The sequence below is a fragment of the Nyctibius grandis genome, chromosome 2, assembly GCF_013368605.1.
Source record: "Nyctibius grandis isolate bNycGra1 chromosome 2, bNycGra1.pri, whole genome shotgun sequence".
Taxonomy (NCBI): Eukaryota; Metazoa; Chordata; class Aves; order Nyctibiiformes; family Nyctibiidae; genus Nyctibius; species Nyctibius grandis.
This window is the reverse complement of record NC_090659.1, coordinates 126,937,715-126,957,981: the sequence shown is the minus strand read 5'-3', so window position 1 is coordinate 126,957,981 and position 20,267 is coordinate 126,937,715. Positions and strand designations below refer to the sequence as shown.

Genomic DNA, 20,267 nt, shown 5'->3' with positions numbered 1-20,267 from the left:
AGTCGGCCTCTTCTCCCAGGCAACCAGCGACAGGACAAGAGGACACAGCCTCAAGCTTGGCCAGGGGAGGGTCAGGTTGGCCATTAGGAAGCATTTCTTCTCAGCAAGGGTCATTAGCCATTGGAAGGGGCTGCCCAGGGAGGTGGTGGAGTCACCATCTCTGGAGGGGTTTAAGAAAAGCCTGGCCATGGCACTTAGTGCCCTGGTCTAGTTGCCATGGTGGTGTCAGGGCAATGGTTGGACTCGATGAGCCCAGAGGGCTCTTCCAACCTCATTGATTCTGTGATTCTGTGAAGTAAAATATTCTGCTTTCCATCATGAGCTCCAGCCTGCTCCGGATGCTTTCTCTGCCTCTTCTTCCTCAACGTGTCCCTCTCTTCTGTCCAGGCTGTTGCTGGAAGGCGCAGACGTGAACGCAAGACACAAGCTCGGCTGGACTCCTCTCATGGTGGCAGCTATCAGCAGAAACTCCAGGTACGTTTATCTCAGCATTCACCATCCCGTAGTGGGTAAGTCACTTCACAGCTGCCCTCACCTTTTGGCAGCAACCAGCGATAGGACAAGAGGACACAGCCTCAAGCTTGGCCAGGGGAGGTTCAGGTTGGCCATTAGGAAGCATTTCTTCTCAGCAAGGGTCATTAGCCATGGGAAGGGGCTGCCCAGGGAGGTGGTGGAGTCACCATCTCTGGAGGGGTTTAAGAAAAGCCTGGACATGGCACTTAGTGGCCTGGTCTAGTTGCCATGGTGGTGTCAGGGCAATGGTTGGACTTGATGAGCCCAGAGGGCTCTTCCAACCTCATTGATTCTGGGATTCTGTGGTCCCAGAGAGGTGACTGCTGAACTGGTGGTGGATTTTGCCTTGGGATGTCATTGTGGGAGGTGCTCTGACACCCCACCAGCAGAAATCACTCCTGTAAGAGCTGCCGCGTCCCTCCTAGCTCGTGGGGCCACGGCTGGGTCTTTCATGCTGGCCCTTTCTGAAGCAAAAAGGGCTGAGTGCTGTGCCCTCCCTCCTCAGTTCCCATGCTGATCGCTGTGGCTTCTCGTAACCTTTTAAAGACGCTCTTAAATATATGCAGGCTACAACTAAATTCAATTAGGTTTTTATTTAAAAAAAAAAAAGAGAGAGAAAAAGAAATCCAATTCTGGCAAACGTGGGACAGACGGGAGAATCGAGCTTTGATGTTACAACCTCTCGGGGACGCTTTACTTAGTCACAAGTTCATAAGCAAAAAAAACTAATGACTTGAGAAAACACAGGATTAAAGCGGGGCACAAAGGCGAGATATCCGCTCTCGGGCGACACGATTCGAATCCGTGCGCCCAGTTCGTGTGTGGTGCGAACTTTGATGTGTGCTCTGACAAGCTGAACGCCCTGACCTCCTCGGGGAGCTCCTGAAGATGGGTGCAGAGAGGGGGGCTCGGGGCTGTTTGTTTAACTTTGATGTCCGAGCAGCAACGGGCCCCGTTGTTTGCCCGGCCGCAGAGGGTTGGACTTCAGAACCTCCCACCTTCACCAGTTGACAATGGTCAGCACTGGAGTGTGACGACTGTTGACCATTCCGAGTGACTGGTGGAGCAGAACAGCGCTTCCCGAGTTGCAAAGGCTGAGAGGAGAGAGGCAGAAAGGCCGTTCATGGTACGATAATTAGCTAAAATCAGGTGGAAATGCTAATGAAAACATCTAGGGGGTAGAAGGCGTTCGGCACCCGGGCTCGGCCCTTGTTCCAGGCTGGCAGAGCGGTACCGACGGCGTGTCTTAGTTGGCAAAAACAAAAAGCTTTGGGCTGCGTTGGGCAAATTGTGTTTATTTTTCCCACATTTGGGATGAATCCTGACTTTAATTGAAAATTAAGGCGGCCTTGAACATCGGAGGCTTGGTAGGACTTGTCTCCAACAATGTAGCAAATGACTAATTAGATGCTTCGTGGAGGCAAACATAAACACAAGCCAGACTTACTCCTGGTGTAACAACTCTGTTGATGTCTCTGGGGTCGTGCCACACGTGCTTTTGGCCCTCCAGAAGCACAGAATCAACCAGGTTGGAAGAGACCTCTGGGCTCATCGAGTCCAAAATCCTCCGTACCAACCCACGGTGGGGTCTGACTGGGAAATGTGAGCTGGAACGTGACCCACTGAGGGTTTGAAATCCCCTACACAGCGTTTACTCGCCGATGTAGCCCACGGGGTGACCTTTTTAACCCAAACTGGGCAGCACTGGGTGTTGTGTGTGTGGTGGGCTGTGGAAGTGGAGAAGGCAGAGCCCGGGGAGCTGGTGGCTTTGGCTCGGTGGCACGGGTTTGCCTGCAGAATTTTAAATGTTTATTAGCTTTTCCCTTCCACATGCAGTGCCTGCTGGTGTTCTGGACCTCTTGCAACCCTTTTACATACACTAGGTAGGAACTAATCTCAGTATGACTTACTCTGCTTTGCAGGAGGATACAGGATTATTTTTTTTTGAGAGCGTGGTCCCTCTGGAAAAAGCAAGGATCTAAACTGGGTTTATCCAGCCACAGCAGCTGATTTAATCGTAGAATCATAGAATAGAATCACAAACTGGTTTGGGTTGGGAGGGACCTTAAAGCCCATCCAGTTCCACCCCCCTGCCACGGGCAGGGACACCTTCCACCAGCCCAGGTTGCTCCAAGCCCCATCCAACCTGGCCTTGAACACTGCCAGGGAGGGGGCAGCCACAGCTGCTCTGGGCAACCTGGGCCAGGCTCTCACCACCCTCACAGCCAAGAATTTCTTCCTCACATCTCATCTCAATCTCCCCTCTTGCAGTTTAAAACCATTCCCCCTCGTCCTGTCACTCCATGCCCTTGTCAAAAGCCCCTCTCCAGCTTTCCTGTAGCCCCTTCAGGCACTGGAAGGTGCTAGAAGGTCTCCCCGGAGCCTTCTCTTCTCCAGGCTGAACAGCCCCAGCTCTCTCAGCCTGTCTCCAGAGCAGAGGGGCTCCAGCCCTCTGAGCATCTCCGTGGCCTCCTCTGGACTCGCTCCAACAGCTCCGTGTCCTTCTTGTGTTGGGGCCCCAGAGCTGGACGCAGCACTGCAGGGGGGGTCTCCCGAGAGCGGAGCAGAGGGGCAGAATCCCCTCCCTCGCCCTGCTGGCCACGCTGCTGGGGATGCAGCCCAGGACACCGGTGGCTTTCTGGGCTGCCAGCGCACGTTGCCGGCTCGTGGTGAGCTTCTCCTCACCCAATTTGGTGCATTATAAGCTGTTATGACTTTTGGTTCTCAGCCCGTCGGTCAAAGAGCCTCTGGGGGAGCTGAGCAGCTCTTTACATCGGAGGAGAGGTGACGGGTGGCTCAGAGCTGGCCACGATGCAGCCGGCTGAGCGAGGGCCTGCGACAAGGACAAGGTCATTGGCTTTTGTTTAACCCACGTGCTCTGTGACTGCTGGTTTTTTAAGTTTTTTTTTTTAAGCGTGGCTGTAGGGGGCTGTGATGTTGGTGACTGAAATAAGTGTTTTCAACTTAGAACTGCTAAGCAGAAGTCAGCCTTCAGCCCCAAATTACTGTCTTTCCAAAGTTGTTTTTTAGAGTGTTTTCAGTCTCTGCTGCGCTGCTGGACGTTTCTGTGACCTGTCCTTTAGCTTGGTCGTGTTCCCCAATTTTCACAGCCCTCCCTCTTCCAATGAGACAGCTACAGTCCATATGTTTAATTAAATTTCAGGGGCCCTGCGTTAATGACGTTTGTCAGTTGCCGTCAGCTACAAGACAAAATCCCACGGGCCGGCAGGGATGTTTGGGGGCTGCCTTTCCTTTTTACAGCAGAACAATGATCGTTCCCTTCCTCTTTAAAACATCCTGGATCCAAACGGTGGCAATCCCAAGCCCAAATCCAGGCTGGGCGGAGAATGGATGGAGAGCAGCCCTGAGGAGAAGGACTTGGGTGTGATGGGTGACGAGAAGCTCACCAGGAGCCGGCAACGTGTGCTGGCAGCCCAGAAAGCCACCGGTGTCCTGGGCTGCATCCCCAGCAGCGTGGCCAGCAGGGCGAGGGAGGGGATTCTGCCCCTCTGCTCCGCTCTCGGGAGACCCCCCCTGCAGTGCTGCGTCCAGCTCTGGGGCCCAACACAAGAAGGACACGGAGCTGTTGGAGCGAGTCCAGAGGAGGCCACGGAGATGCTCAGAGGGCTGGAGCCCCTCTGCTCTGGAGACAGGCTGAGAGAGCTGGGGCTGTTCAGCCTGGAGAAGAGAAGGCTCCGGGGAGACCTTCTAGCACCTTCCAGTGCTTGAAGGGGCTACAGGAAAGCTGGAGAGGGGCTTTTTACAAGGGTATGGAGTGACAGGATGAGGGGGAATGGTTTTAAGGTGAAAGAGGGGAGATTGAGATGAGATCTGAGGAAGAAATTCTTGGCTGTGAGGGTGGTGAGAGCCTGGCCCAGGTTGCCCAGAGAAGCTGTGGCTGCCCCCTCCCTGGCAGTGTTCAAGGCCAGGTTGGATGGGGCTTGGAGCAACCTGGTCTGGTGGAAGGTGTCCCTGCCCGTGGCAGGGGGTTGGGACTGGATGGGCTTTAAGGTCCCTCCCAACCCAAACCAGTCTGGGATTGTAAGGCAGTACGAAGTGTTCTGGTACGTTCCCACTGCCAGGTTTCAAAGGGGAGATGGATGCCAAGCTGGGAAGGAGCTTCCCGTCACGCTGCAGCAGAACCTTTCCCGTGTGCTCCCAAAGGCTCCTGATCCGGGTGGATTTAGGCTCAGAGCGCCCTGTGACCTGGGAGAGGCACCTCCAGCAGCCCTGGGGCCAGGCAGGGGTTTCTCAACGTGGATGCCCAGCGTGCAGCGTGATCGCAGCTTAGCTTGGGGTAGTTTGGGATCGAGTGGAGAGGGACTACGGGATGCCTGGGCTCCGCTCTGGTCTCTGCTCAGGGGCTTGGAAGAGTTATTTTTTTCTAGAGTCCCTTATACTCTGTGTCTGTCTCTGGGTGCAGCTGGGGCTCGCTCTGGCACTACAAGTACGTGTGGTGCCAGCACGTTCTGGCGTGGTGCCAGAACTCTTCTTCAGGTTGGACATTAGGAAGCATTTCTTCTCAGCAAGGGTCATTAGCCATTGGAAGGGGCTGCCCAGGGAGGTGGTGGAGTCACCATCTCTGGAGGGGTTTAAGAAAAGCCTGGACATGGCACTTAGTGCCCTGGTCTAGTTGCCATGGTGGTGTGAGGGCAATGGTTGGACTCGATGAGCCCAGAGGGCTCTTCCAACCTCATTGATTCTGTGATTCTGTGTGATACTGTGTGTGACTCTTGGACTGTTTCTCTTTAGTCTTTGTGAAAACCTCTTGCTCTTCTAGATTTCAAGACCTACTTTAAAGTGGTTTCTTGATTCTCCTGGAAATACGTCAACTTTAAAAGGGGAGGATTTATAGTCCATGTGAAAAACACTGCTCGCAGCTTCTTTCCCTTGGCTGCACCAGCTAGCTTTGCACATTTAACTTATTTACAGTAATTAAGCTGTAATTAAATGCTTATTGAGAGCTTTGTGGGTTTTGTGCCTTTGTTAAAATAAGCAACAAAGCTGTCATAAATGAAAACCCCAAGCAGTTAGGACAGAATCACAGAATCAATGAGGTTGGAAGAGCCCTCTGGGCTCATCGAGTCCAACCATCGCCCTGACACCACCATGGCAACTAGACCAGGGCACTAAGTGCCATGTCCAGGCTTGTCTTAAACCCCTCCAGAGATGGTGACTCCACCACCTCCCTGGGCAGCCCCTTCCAATGGCTAATGACCCTTGCTGAGAAGAAATGCTTCCTCATGTCCAACCTGACCCTCCCCTGGCCAAGCTTGAGGCTGTGTCCTCTTGTCCTATTGCTGGTTGCCTGGGAGAAGAGGCCGACTCCCACTGCGCTACACCCTCCCTTCAGGTAGTTGTAGACTGAGCACCTATGGATTTATGGCAGAGTAAGGGGGGGGTCGGTCTCTTCTCCCAGGGAACAAGCGATGGGACGAGAGGAACCGGCCTCAAGTTGTGCCAGGGGAGGTTTAGGTTGGAGATCAGGGACAATGTCTTCATGGAAAGGGTTGACAAGCACTGGCACAGGCTGCCCAGGGCAGTGGTGGAGTCCTCATCCCTGGGGGGATTCAAAAGCCGTGTAGATGTGGTGCTGAGGGCCATGGGTTAGTGGTGGCCTTGGCAGTGCTGGGTTAAGGGTTGGGCTTGATGATCTTAAAGGTCCTTCCCAACCCAAACAGTTCTGTGATTGTATGATTTTCTTTTCACATCTTTGCCTTCTTGCACACCCTTTCTCCTTCCCCCTCCATCTTCAGGTCTTTGCCTTTCCTCACCTTCTCAACACCTTCCTGCTGGGACAAGTGACTCCTCCCCATGCCTCCACTCTCCTTTTCCTTCTCTGTCTTTCTATGTAGATGGAAAGAGCTGTGGGCACGTAGAACCAGAACCAGCGGTGCTTGACCCACCATGGTCCTGGCCCTTCCCTTGCCCTCCTCCTCCTGCACCCTTCTCTCCCCCGACCCTCCTTATGGAGAGGAGTCAGGAAAGGGCTCGCCCTCTGCCTCGGTGTAGATCACTGGGACTTGTGCCCCTTCCACGTGTACCTAGAGTGTGTGCTGAAGGTGCTGTGGAGATGTTTTATACTGGTAATAACAGTACATCATGCAGAGCAGAGCTCCAGTGGGTACGTTCTGAGACTTACAGTGAAGGGGGACCTGTCTGGAGCTGTTTTCTGTCCATAGGCAATGACATGATTAACTGGCGCAGTCTTACTACCTATATTAGGTACATACATCTGTTCCGTGGGGGTTTTTTTCACTCCTTTCACTTCAGGCAACTCATTCAGAGCTGTCTGATGGAGATGGAGAAAATAATCTGGATGCCTTTGGAAGCACGTCTGGCCCGTAGTGTCGCCTGTCAAAGAGCTGAGGAGTTGAACGTGGTTTTCAGCTGTGAGGACAGCGCATTTTGAGGGCTTGATCCTACAACCTGGGGTGTTGTCTTTCATCTTTGGTGAATGGGGCAAAGTCCAACTGGCGGCCGGTCACCAGCGGTGTTCCCCAGGGCTCAGTGCTGGGGCCGGTGCTGTTCAATATCTTTATAGATGATCTAGACGTAGGGATTGAGTGCACCCTCAGTGAATGTGCAGGTGACACCAAGCTGGGTGGGAGTGTCGATCTGCTGGAGGGCAGGAAGGGTCTGCAGAGGGATCTGGACAGGTTGGATAGATGGACCGAGACCAACGGCGTGAGGTTCAACAAGAGCAAGTGCCGGGTCTTACACTTGGGCCACACCAACCCCCTGCAGCGCTACAGGCTGGGGGAAGAGTGGTTAGAAAGAGCCCTGGGGGTGCTGATGGACAGGCGGCTGAACGTGAGCCAGCAGTGTGCCCAGGTGGCCAAGAAGGCCAATGGCATCCTGGCCTCTATCAGGAATAGTGTAGCCAGCCGGTCTGGGGCAGGGATCGTCCCTCTGTACTGGGCACTGGTGAGGCCGCACCTTGAATCCTGTGTCCAGTTCTGGGCCCCGCACTTCAAGAGAGATGTTGAGGTGTTGGAGCGAGTGCAGAGGAGGGCGACCAAGGTGGGGAAGGGTCTGGAGGGTCTGACCTCCGAGGAACGGCTGAGGGAGCTGGGGGTGTTTAGCCTGGAGAAGAGGAGGCTCAGAGGTGACCTTAGTGCAGTCTACAACTACCTGAAGGGAGGTTGTAGCGGGGTGGGAGTCGGCCTCTTCTCCCAGGCAACCAGCGCTAGTACAAGAGGACACAGCCTCAAGCTTGGCCAGGGGACGGTCAGGTTGGACATCAGGAAGCATTTCTTCTCAGCAAGGGTCATTAGCCATTGGAAGGGGCTGCCCAGGGAGGTGGTGGAGTCCCCATCTCTGGAGGGGTTGAAGAAAAGCCTGGCCATGGCACTTAGTGCCCTGGTCTAGTTGCCATGGTGGTGTCAGGGCAATGGTTGGACTTGATGATCCCAGAGGGCTCTTCCAACCTCATTGATTCTGTGATTCTGTGATTTATCCCTTTTTTGGGGGAGGACGATCATTTTCATCTGGGTCAATAATAAACCGCCACGGAGTGAGGTAACAAGGGCATGGAGTGACAGGACGAGGGGGAACGGTTTTAAACTGAAAGAGGGGAGATTGAGATGAGATCTGAGGAAGAAATTCTTGGCTGTGAGGGTGGTGAGACCCTGACCCAGGTTGCCCAGAGAAGCTGTGGCTGACCCTCCCTGGCAGTGTTCAAGGCCAGGTTGGATGGGGCTGGGAGCAACCTGGTCTGGTGGAAGGTGTCCCTGCCCGTGGCAGGGGGGTGGAACTAGATGGGCTTTAAGGTCCCTTCCAACCCAAACCAGTCTGTGATTCTAACACCACGGCTGCATTGTGCCGGTAACTCACGCCCATGGGGATCACTGGACTTCTTGGTTCACCAACCCCAGCTACCGACGCGTTGGTCCAGGCACAGCGTCCCTCCTCAGACAGCCCCAGTCACATCCAGCCATGTCCTCATTGATCTCCCCACCCCCTGTGTTGTCTGTATGTATTTATTTATTTAACAATATCTTGGTCCAGCCCTTAGAAGCACAAAGCACTTTCTCCAATCGATCCAACTGCCCGGCCCAACTCCAGTTGCGCGTCGCCCTCTGAGTCATCACCAGGGTCAATTTAGATTTATATTCACGCTGATTAATAGGCTCTGCCTCTAATCTAATGAAAACTTGATGAGCAAATTAAAACTCAGCTTGTTGAGTACAGGTGAGCTATGGAGGGAAGGGAGCCGGCCTTCCTGGGCCAGCTCAAGCCTGCTGTGGGCATCCGTCTGCCTCTACGTATCTGGCGTGGAGGGTTGTTCTGCCCCACTGCCTGGCAGCAAGAGGAAGAAAACAGGAGCTGTGTGGGCCAGAGAATCCTCCGTTCAAGCCCTGCCTCTTTATCGATAACTAATCATAGAACTACAGAACCGTTTGGGTTGGGAAGGACCTTTAAGATCATCGAGCCCAACCATAACCCAGCACTGCCAAGGCCACCACTAACCCATGGCCCTCAGCACCACATCTACACGGCTTTTGAATCCCTCCAGGGATCGGGACTCCACCACTGCCCTGGGCAGCCTGTGCCAGCGCTTGACAACCCTTTCCATGAAGACATTGTCCCTGATCTCCAATCTAACCCTCCCCTGGCACAACTTGAGGCCGGTTCCTCTCGTCCCATCACTTGTTCCCTGGGAGAAGAGACCGACCCCCCTCGCTACACCCTCCTTTCAGGCAGTTGTAGAGAGCGAGAAGGTCTCCCCTCAGCCTCCTTTTCTCCAGGCTAAACACCCCCAGGTCCCTCAGCCGCTCCCCATCACACTTGTGCTCCAGACCCTTCCCCAGCCCCGTTGCCCTTCTCTGGACTCGCTCCAGCACCTCAAGGTCTTTCTTGTCGTGAGGGGCCCAAAACTGCACCCAGGATTCGAGGTGCGGCCTCACCAGTGCCGAGCACAGGGGGACGATCCCTGCCCTAGTCCTGCTGGCCACACCAGTGCTGACACAAGCCAGGGTGCTGGTGGCCTTCTTGGCCACCTGGGCACACTGCTGGCTCATATCCAGCCGCCATCGACCAACACCCCCAGGTCCTTTCCCACCAGGCTCTTTCCAGCCACTCTCCCCAGCCTGTAGCGGTGTGGGGGGTGATAGCTGAGTGCAGAAGAGGAAGATGCCTCCTGCCTTCTCTAGCACCTTCACCAGAGCTCCCTCAATTGATCCCACAACTGCCTTACGCACTGGGAACTCGTTACACCTCTTCTCCCTGGGAAACCTGAGGTTTGTACCCAGGGACTGGATCGCTAGACCAGACTTTGTGACTCTCATCTCATTTTGCAAGTCCCTTGCTTATGCCAATGACATTCACAGGCTTTACGCTGATGAGCACAGTTACTCTGGATTTTGATGGCGCCGTTACCTTTCCTAAAGGCTAATTTGCTTGAATGTCCCATTACCTGCAAATTGGATGAGTCTGATCAATACTTGTGATTCCAGGAACGTCTGGCTGGTGCGGAAGGGCCTGGAGGGGACAGGCACGTCCCAAAAGCGGGAGGTGAGATTGAAGGATGATTGGAGAGGGAGGCTGAATGTGCAGCGCCTTGTTATTAGACCAGTGAGTCCTTCCTGTTTGCAGAGCTGGATCACAGCCCGGCACGGGGCCAGGCTTGTGGAACACCAGATTTTGCCAGTGAGAGATGATACCATGCTTGTTAAACTTGAGCCTCCCAGCTATCTTAAGAGCCAAGGAGATGCTTCTTATCTCTGGGGGGGAAAAGGTGGAGAGGTTCTACAACTACCTGAAGGGAGGTTGTAGCACAGTGGGAGTCGGCCTCTTCTCCCAGGCAACCAGCGCTAGGACAAGAGGACACAGCCTCAAGCTTGGCCAGGGGAGGTTCAGGTTGGCCATTAGGAAGCATTTCTTCTCAGCAAGGGTCATTAGCCATTGGAAGGGGCTGCCCAGGGAGGTGGTGGAGTCACCATCTCTGGAGGGGTTTAAGAAAAGCCTGGCCATGGCACTTAGTGCCCTGGTCTAGTTGCCATGGTGGTGTCAGGGCAATGGTTGGACTCGATGAGCCCAGAGGGCTCTTCCAACCTCATTGATTCTGTGATTCTGTGATCTAGTTCCAACCCCTGCCATGGGCAGGGACACCTTTCACTAGACCACGGATCTTCCAGAAGAACTTTGCGCAGATCAGTGACCTGTGCTAGAGCTTTCCCAGGTCGAAAGCCTGGCTGTGGCACCTTTACTTCTCCTGTTTCATGGACTTGGATGGATGGCACACCTCCTGCCCAGCCAGGCACCGAAAGTAGGACTGACAGGCCTCCTAGCTAATGACCAGAGGTGGAAGAGCCTGGGCTGGTGGGCTTTGACTATAGCTGTTCTGGCCAGCAAAAGCCACACACTTGGGCTCATGTGGCTTTACTTGCAGCCAGATCTCTCTCTTGCTTTCCATTTCGCTGTGGCCGTAGTGGTCAGTGGTAAAGGTCATGCAGTGTCCCTTTGTAGGAGGCAACAGGCTGGAGTTGTGAGGTAGAGGTGAGTCTGGAGCTCGGCATGCTGGAAAGCCCTTGCTAGAGGTGCTAAAGGACTTTTAGGATAGGTTTTGTGCCCTGTGCCTTGTTGATGCTCCTAAGATGGTCCAGAAGGACCTACAGGCTTGTCATGTGGCAGGAGAGATGGCACTCCTAGCTAAGGTGTCCTCATTGGGGTGGCCTTAGGAGCAGTGTAGCAGGGCAGTGTAGGTAGGACTTTTCTAACATGGAGGGGGAGATTCCTACCAGCGTCTTTTTCCCTGGCAGCAAATTGTCTGTTCTGAGAGGACTGAGGATGAGACAGGAAGGTTGTATCTTGCTGGAGCTGTGGTGATGGTAGTAGATGATCTCCCACGCTGACCCTTGCACCAAGACCAAAACTGCTGAACGAATGGAAAGAAAATTCAGACGAGTTGGAGGGATTTGAGTGGTAGAGAGTGAGCACATCTGAACAACTGGGGGGGTTTAGCCTGGAGAAAAGGAGGCTGAGGGGAGACCTTCTCGCTCCCTACAACTGCCTGAAAGGAGGGTGTAGCGAGGGGGGGGTTGGTCTCTTCTCCCAGGTAACAAGTGATGGGACGAGAGGAACCGGCCTCAAGTTGCCCCAGGGGAGGTTTAGATTGGAGATGAGGGACAATGTCTTCATGGAAAGGGTTGTCAAGCACTGGCACAGGCTGCCCAGGGCAGTGGTGGAGTCCCCATCCCTGGAGGGATTCAAAAGCCGTGTAGATGTGGTGCTGAGGGCCATGGGTTAGTGGTGGCCTTGGCAGTGCTGGGTTAAGGGTTGGACTCAATGATCTTAAAGGTCCTTCCCAACCCAAATGGTTCGGTGATTCTATGATGAGAGGCTTCTTAGGGCTTCACGTCCTGCGTTGCTGATGTCTGAAAGCAGGTGAGATGATCCCCCCTCTGTAGTGCCAGTCCTAAACCTTCAGGTGTCTAACTAACTTGATCATGGGTGTGCAACTCAAACCATTCGGGAACATCTTCAGTGTAACATGCTCCTGTCTACGTCAAAATGGTGAAAGATCATAGTTGGTGGTTGCTGTTTGACGAGTAAGATCCAGTCCATCTCATCCTAAATATTTTAGAACAAAGGGTGTAAATGAACCCTGTGTGCTCCCACAGGAGATGGTGTGAGGATCTCCTGGCATCCAGCCTGGTGCTTTGCTCGCTAGAATCACAGAATCCCAGACTGGTTTGGGTGGGAAGGGACCTTAAAGCCCATCCAGTCCCAACCCCCTGCCACGGGCAGGGACACCTTCGACCAGACCAGGTTGCTCCAAGCCCCATCCAGCCTGGCCTTGAACACTGCCAGGGAGGGGGCAGCCACAGCTTCTCTGGGCAACCTGGGCCAGGCTCTCACCACCCTCACACCCAAGAATTTCTTCCTCACATCTCATCTCAATCTCCCCTCTTTCAGTTTAAAACCGTTCCCCCTCGTCCTGTCACTCCATGCCCTTGTCAAAAGCCCCTCTCCAGCTTTCCTGTAGCCCCTTCAGGCACTGGAAGGTGCTAGAAGGTCTCCGCGGAGCCTTCTCTTCTCCAGGCTGAACAGCCCCAGCTCTCTCAGCCTGTCTCCAGAGCAGAGGGGCTCCAGCCCTCTGAGCATCTCCGTGGCCTCCTCTGGACTCGCTCCAACAGGTTGTAACTTTGTGTGTGGTGAAGAGCGCACCAGGGAGGAGCTGGCCTCTCGTACCACATTCCAAGAACAGAACAACCACCTTTTATTCCACTAATGCATTTATGGGGTAATTGGGAGAGGAGCTTCACTTAAATTCTAAATGTGACTTGACAAGACACTGCCTGCAGATACCCGTCCATCAGTCTGCGGTGGACGTCGCTGTCAGCCCACGAGCCGTGTCACCAGTGATGAATGCCAACTAACGAGTTACTGTCTAGTTGTCATGTAAAGCTTGAACCCTGGAAAGAAAAAATTAAGAATTAACTGGCTTCAAGCTGCTTTCGGAGGTGGTGAGAAATCTAATTGTCACCTGATGATGGTTTGGGTTTGAAAGCAGAGATGGAGGACTTCCACACCTGAAAGCCTCCATCCCAGCGCCCAGGAGAGCTGTCGTGTGGGATGTCCTGCCTGTGTGGCCATGCTGGTCAGCCCTGGGAGGACAGAATCTCAGAATCAATGAGGTTGGAAGAGCCCTCTGGGCTCATCGAGTCCAACCATTGCCCTGACACCACCATGGCAACTAGACCAGGGCACTAAGGGCCATGTCCAGGCTTTTCTTAAACCCCTCCAGAGATGGTGACTCCACCACCTCCCTGGGCAGCCCCTTCCAATGGCTAATGACCCTTGCTGAGAAGAAATGCTTCCTAATGTCCAACCTGACCCTCCCCTGGCCAAGCTGCCTCTCCGGTGGGCCCTGCAGAGGTTAAATCTTTCAGAAGTCCTGGCAGCTGCTGGGCTGGCTGCAGATGATCAGGCTTCGGTGGTGATCTCATACGAGTTGTCTGGTTCTCAGAGATGGGGCTGTGACTGAACTTCATGCCGCGGTCAAATGCTTTTCCTCCAGACCTCCATATAATTAATGCGGCTGAAATGTATTTTTGAAATGCTGAGGTCACTGCTTCATCTTGTGAGGGCAGAAGGAGGCCAAGACAGACTGGCTGTCTCTTGTAGCCGATGTGGGTGCAAGAGATGCCTTGGCCAGGGGGGCTTCCATCAGCTGCATCGATGCAGAGGGACCGCTGGGGTGAATTGTGGGAACTTGTGTCGGGTCCTTCCCTTGGGGCACAACAACCCCCCACACCGCTACAGGCTGGGGGAGAGGGGCTGGAAAGTGCCTGGGGGAAAAGGACCTGGGGGTGTTGGTCGATGGTGGCTGAACATGAGCCAGCAGTGTGGCCAGGTGGCCAAGAAGGCCACCAGCATCCTGGCTTGTACCAGCACTAGTGTGGCCAGCAGGACTAGGGCAGGGATCGTCCCCCTGTGCTCGGCACTGGTGAGGCCGCACCTCGAATCCTGGGTGCAGTGTTGGGTCCCTCACGACAAGAAAGACCTTGAGGTGCTGGAGCGAGTCCAGAGAAGGGCAACGGGGCTGGGGAAGGGTCTGGAGCACAAGTGTGATGAGGAGCGGCTGAGGGACCTGGGGGGGTTTAGCCTGGAGAAAAGGAGGCTGAGGGGAGACCTTCTCGCTCTCTACAACTGCCTGAAAGGAGGGTGTAGCGAGGGGGGGTCGGTCTCTTCTCCCAGGGAACAAGCGATGGGACGAGAGGAACCGGCCTCAAGTTGTGCCAGGGGAGGTTTAGATTGGAGATCAGGGACAATGTCTTCATGGAAAGGGTTGTCAAGCACTGGCACAGGCTGCCCAGGGCAGTGGTGGAGTCCCCATCCCTGGAGGGATTCAAAAGCCGTGTAGATGTGGTGCTGAGGGCCATGGGTTAGTGGTGGCCTTGGCAGTGCTGGGTTAATGGTTGGGCTCGATGACCTTAAAGGTCCTTCCCAACCCAAACGGTTCTGTGGTTCTTCTACGAATGCTGTACCTTGTAGGGCAGAAACCTCAGGGGTGAGCAGGGCCCTTCCAGCCCCTCTTCATGCTGACATGTGATGCACCTCATGTGTTGATGGGATGGCACCTTTGTGAAGGGAGGCTTAGGGCCTGCAGTGGTGGCATCCCAAGAGCAGAAGTACCAGCACAATGTAGTTTTGCTTCCCTTAACCTGGAGGGTGTTACAAGAACCTTCCTTTGTGCAAAGGCAGGGATGGCCTCAGAGCCAAGATCTGGCTCTGACTGTGTGTTCACTGCAACTGGGGACAGTTTCCACCCCTGATCCAGACCTACAGTTATGGGGACATAACTGGTTGTTGGTTTCTCCTTCCTTCTGTAGCTGGGAATGTTTGAGGAGGGCTTTCTGAGCACCGTCTCCTCAGTCTCTGAAGGACTTTGATCACTCATGTTCTACCTCTGCCTTATTTTTGTTCTCATTTGTAACAGCGTGGTGAAGATCCTGCTGGCAGCTCATGCAGACCCAAACCTTGGAGATGATTTCAGCAGCGTGTATGAGACTGCCAAGGAAAAAGGTCTCCATTCTTTGGAAGGTAACGTGGTTTGCTTTTCACGTCCCAACATTTTGTTTCCTGGCTTTGAAATGGAAACCTGACCTCAGGTTTTTATTCGAGCTAGCTTCAGCTTCCATTTAAATGCAGAGTAACTGATGGTATGTGGGTGAGTGTACGTCTGAAGATGAGAAAAAACATTATGTAGATGTTTATGAGGAGCAATTCTTCAACGTCCTGGAGATAACTGGGTTTTATGTAGCCAGAACGTAACACAGAATCGCAGAATGTCAGGGATTGGAAGGGACCTGGAAAGATCATCTAGTCCAACCCCCTGCCGGAGCAGGATCACCCAGATCATGTCACACAGGAACGCGTCCAGGCGGGTTTTGAATGTCTCCAGAGAAGGAGACTCCACAACCTCTCTGGGCAGCCTGTGCCAGTGTTCGGTCACCCTCACCGTAAAGAAGTTTTTCCTCATATTTCTGTGGAACCTCCTGTGTTCCAGCTTGCACCCATTGCCCCTTGTCCTGTCAAGGGATGTCACTGAGAAGAGCCTGGCTCCATCCTCATGACACTTGCCCTTTACATATTTAGAAACATTAATGAGGTCACCCCTCAGTCTCCTCTTCTCCAAGCTAAAGAGACCCAGCTCCCTCAGCCTCTCCTCAGAAGGGAGATGTTCCACCCCCTTAATCATCTTCGTGGCTCTGCGCTGGACTCTCTCGAGCAGTTCCCTGTCCTTCTTGAACTGAGGGGCCCAGAACTGGACACAATATTCCAGATGCGGCCTCACCAGGGCAGAGTAGAGGGGGAGGAGAACCTCTCTCGACCTGCTGACCACCCCCCTTCTAATCCACCCCAGGATGCCATTGGCCTTCTTGGCCACAAGGGCACACTGCTGGCTCATGGTCATCCTGCTGTCCACTAGGACCCCCAGGTCCCTTTCCCCTCCGCTGCTCTCCAACAGGTCTGTCCCCAACTTGTACTGGTCCATGGGGTTGTTCTTGCCCAGATGCAGGACTCTACACTTGCCCTTGTTATAGTTCATTACATTTCTCCCCGCCCAACTCTCCAGCCTGTCCAGGTCTCTCTGAATGGCAGCACTGGGGTGTCAGCCACTCCTCCCAGTTTGGTGTCACCAGCGAACTTGCTGACAGTGCACTCTACTCCCTCATCCAAGTCATTAATGAATATATTGAACAGTACTGGTCCCAGTAACACGTGGTTGTAGATAGGAGCGTCATCCCATTGACCCACGTGCAGCCCCTTGCTGGGGAAGGAGAAGGGTTCGAGACAGTGTGTTCCCCCAGTAGCCTTACTCTAGACCTTACAAGTAGATATAAAATGAAGAAAGACTTCTCCAGTTGGAATAAAGCTGACTGGTGTAACTGGTTGCGATTACTGCTGCTGGTTTTTGGCCAAGCTGAATGCTGGCTTTCGGCCCTTGAAGTCTTCACATGAAAACGAGGAAGTTTTCTGCAGTGTTATTGCATCTTCTCAGCAAGGGTCATTAGCCATTGGAAGGGGCTGCCCAGGGAGGTGGTGGAGTCACCATCTCTGGAGGGGTTTGAGAAGAGCCTGGACATGGCCCTTAGTGCCCTGGTCTAGTTGCCATGGTGGTGTCAGGGCAATGGTTGGACTCGATGAGCCCAGAGGGCTCTTCCAACCTGGTTGATTCTGTGATCTTATTACGATTTTTCATGGCTGACACCTCAAGTTCCAGTCTCACCCTAAAGTTATCCCCATTGCTGGCGTGTTGATGCAGTCTTAGAATCATAGAATTGGGTCGGAAGGGACCTTTAAAGACCATCTAGTCCAGCCCCCCTGCCATAAGCAGGGACACCTTCAACCAGACCAGGTTGCTCAGAGCCCTGCTCCGTTTATTCAGACCAAATTAAATCTCCCAGACTGTTTCCACTCTTTCTGATGATAAATGGTGGTTACGTTTTCTTGGTTGTGTGATTATCGATGGAATCATGGTGGGGGGATGTCTGGATTCTCGGTGCCCAGATGTGCTTCAAAGAGGCCAGCTGCAGGGTTCAGGGATGCTTCTGCTCCCCCAGCCCACAGCTCCCTGCCTGGCGGGAGCACTGGTAGGACTTGACCAACTGCATTGGTGTCCTCTGACCTTCTGCTTTGGAGTTAAACCTTTTCCTTGCTGCTGTAAGGAGAAAACTGGAGGAAGCCACACAGGTTTGGTGGCCTTCTACGACAGGGTTACAGCGCTGGTGGACAGGGGAAGAGCAACTGATGTCATCTACCTGGACTTGTGCAAAGCATTTGACACTGTCCTGCACGACATCCTTGTGTCTAAATTGGAGAGACATGGACTTGATGGATGGACCACTCGGTGGGTAAAGAATTGGCTGGATGGTCGCACTCAAAGAGTTGTGGTCAACGGTTCAATGTCCAAGTGGACACCAGTGACGAGTGGTGCTCCTCAGGGGTCAGGATTGGGACCGGTCCTGTTTAACATCTTTGTTGGCGACATGGACAGTGGGATTGAGCGCGTCCTCAGGAAGTTTGGGGTGACACCGAGCTGTGCGGTGCGGTGACACGCTGGAGGGAAGGGATGGCATCCAGAGGGACCTGGACAGGCTGGAGAGCTGGGCCTGTGCGAACCGCATGGAGTTCAACAAGGCCAAGTGCAAGGTCCTGCACGTGGGTCGGGGCAATCCCAAACACAAATCCAGGCTGGGCGGAGAATGGATGGAGAGCAGCCCTGAGGAGAAGGACTTGGGGGTGATGGGTGACGAGAAGCTCACCAGGAGCCGGCAACGTGCGCTGGCAGCCCAGAAAGCCACCGGTGTCCTGGGCTGCATCCCCAGCAGCGTGGCCAGCAGGGCGAGGGAGGGGATTCTGCCCCTCTGCTCCGCTCTCGGGAGACCCCCCCTGCAGTGCTGCGTCCAGCTCTGGGGCCCCAACACAAGAAGGACACGGAGCTGTTGGAGCGAGTCCAGAGGAGGCCACGGAGATGCTGCGAGGGCTGGAGCCCCTCTGCTCTGGAGACAGGCTGAGAGAGCTGGGGCTGTTCAGCCTGGAGAAGAGAAGGCTCCGGGGAGACCTTCTAGCACCTTCCAGTGCCTGAAGGGGCTACAGGAAAGCTGGAGAGGGGCTTTTGACAAGGGCATGGAGTGACAGGACGAGGGGGAACGGTTTTAAACTGAAAGAGGGGAGATTGAGATGAGATCTGAGGAAGAAATTCTTGTCTGTGAGGGTGGTGAGAGCCTGGCCCAGGTTGCCCAGAGAAGCTGTGGCTGCCCCCTCCCTGGCAGTGTTCAAGGGCAGGTTGGATGGGGCTTGGAGCAACCTGGTCTGGTGGAAGGTGTCCCTGCCCATGGCAGGGGGTTGGGACTGGATGGGCTTTAAGGTCCCTTCCCACCCAAACCAGTCTGGGATTCTAAGGTTGTCCAGAGCCCCCGTTTGCCCCGTGCGGTTGGCAGAGCCAAAACCAGTTGGTGACATCCACCGGTCTGTGTCTTCCCTCACCGCTCAGAGCTGAAAGCTCTCCAAAGTCTAACGAAGGTGCAATATTCAAACCCTTCACAAAACGCAGGTTGAGTTAAGAGGATGAATCAGTGCGGGGACACTTTTGACAGGGCGTTATTTTATTTTTAAAAGCTCTGCGCTCTCATCCCTCACCGTAACCCACCCGTGCCATCACCCGCTCCGCGCTGGGAGCCAGCACACGCATCCATCAGCTCGCTGGAGCAGCGGCTGCAAAATGTATGAAACAACATTAAAAAATGAACAATGGAACGCCGATACATAATGCATGTACGTAGAGTTTATTTAAAACAAAGTGTATCAACCAATAAAGTTAATTGTTTTTGTCTGCCTTCATCCCTCTCCAACGTTATATATTTTGGGGGTGAGGAAAAGATAAGGCCACTCAGGAAGAAGTTGCATTAATTCTTTCCTTGACATGTTTTATTAAAAAGAATAAATTCAGGCGCGTTTTTAAGAAGAGAGGGAGAGAGAGAAACTGCCTTTGTTTTTCCCCTTTCTTTTTGACCCATTTACATATTCCGTGTGTAAATATTTTTTCATAAAAACATCCGAATCGAGAGGTTCCGCGCCACCAACGCCGCGCAAAATATATTACAGACATTTATATGGATGGCAGGAAGGGAGACAGAGGGCTGAAAATTTCCAGGCACCCGGTGATTGATGGTCGACGAGGCTTCCCCTGACGCTTTATTGAGTTTCCGATGATTATCTCTCTCTCAGACATTTTTTACAGATGACGGCCGAGCTGTCACAACGGACCATGGGGGAAAAAACCCAACAATAATAACACTTTAATCTCTTTACTGCACTGCTCCCTAGTATCTCAGATTCATCTTCCCTGACGCACGCAGTTCATTATCCTGCTCCTCCCTGGGTAGGAAATGACGACAAATAAATAAATATACATACTCACCCGCTACGCTTGGAGGAAAGACCCAGGAAAGGGAAGGAGCCAGGGCATTAATTGATCTTCCTGGAGGTACTGCGGTTCATTAGCGGAGACGCTGGGCTAGGACAGCATCAGGGATTCGTTACGGTGGTTTTTCTCTTCTGAACTTTTCAAATCTTCGGGAAATCTGTCAGTAGCTCTTAGGAGGGAACGTGGAGACGGCGCTGCAGGAGATCCGCTGGCCAGCTCTGCTTGCGTTGCTGTGGTAGGGTAGTAGGTGCTCAGAGCCCTTTCAAGTTCTTGATGGCAAAGTCTCTGAATTTGGTGGGTTTATCAAGTTTTGATTATATATATAGAGAATCACAGAATCAATGAGGTTGGAAGAGCCCTCTGGGCTCATGGAGTCCAACCATGGCCCTGACACCACCATGGCAACTAGACCAGGGCACTAAGTGCCATGTCCAGGCTTTTCTTAAACCCCTCCAGAGATGGTGACTCCACCACCTCCCTGGGCAGCCCCTTCCAATGGCTAATGACCCTTGCTGAGAAGAAATGCTTCCTCATGTCCAACCTGAACCTCCCCTGGCCAAGCTTGAGGCTGTGTCCTCTTGTCCTATCGCTGGTTGCCTGGGAGAAGAGGCCGACTCCCACTTCACTACAACCTCCCTTCAGGTAGTTGTAGACTACCCACCTGCTCACCATCTTTGGTCTGGTGTTGAAACCAGCTCTTCTTTGGGACTTGGAGATTTTATTCTGTGTTTGCTTCGCCACCAGTACACTGTGCTCCACAAGGGATACTCCTCAACGCTACCGGGATGGCAATAATTCATAACAACATGTTTTA

At 53.5% G+C, this 20,267-nt stretch overlaps 1 protein-coding gene across 2 annotated transcripts in view; it reads left to right on the top strand.

The window, feature by feature from the left end:
- CLPB (ClpB family mitochondrial disaggregase) overlaps nt 1-20,267 on the top strand; it is an 85,520-nt gene that overhangs the window by 17,842 nt on the left and 47,411 nt on the right. For both annotated transcript variants that reach the window (XM_068418966.1, XM_068418958.1), the window contains exons 4-5: nt 388-474; nt 14,960-15,063. In XM_068418966.1, coding sequence (XP_068275067.1) covers nt 388-474; nt 14,960-15,063 — 191 coding nt within the window. The remainder of the gene's footprint in view (nt 1-387; nt 475-14,959; nt 15,064-20,267) is intronic.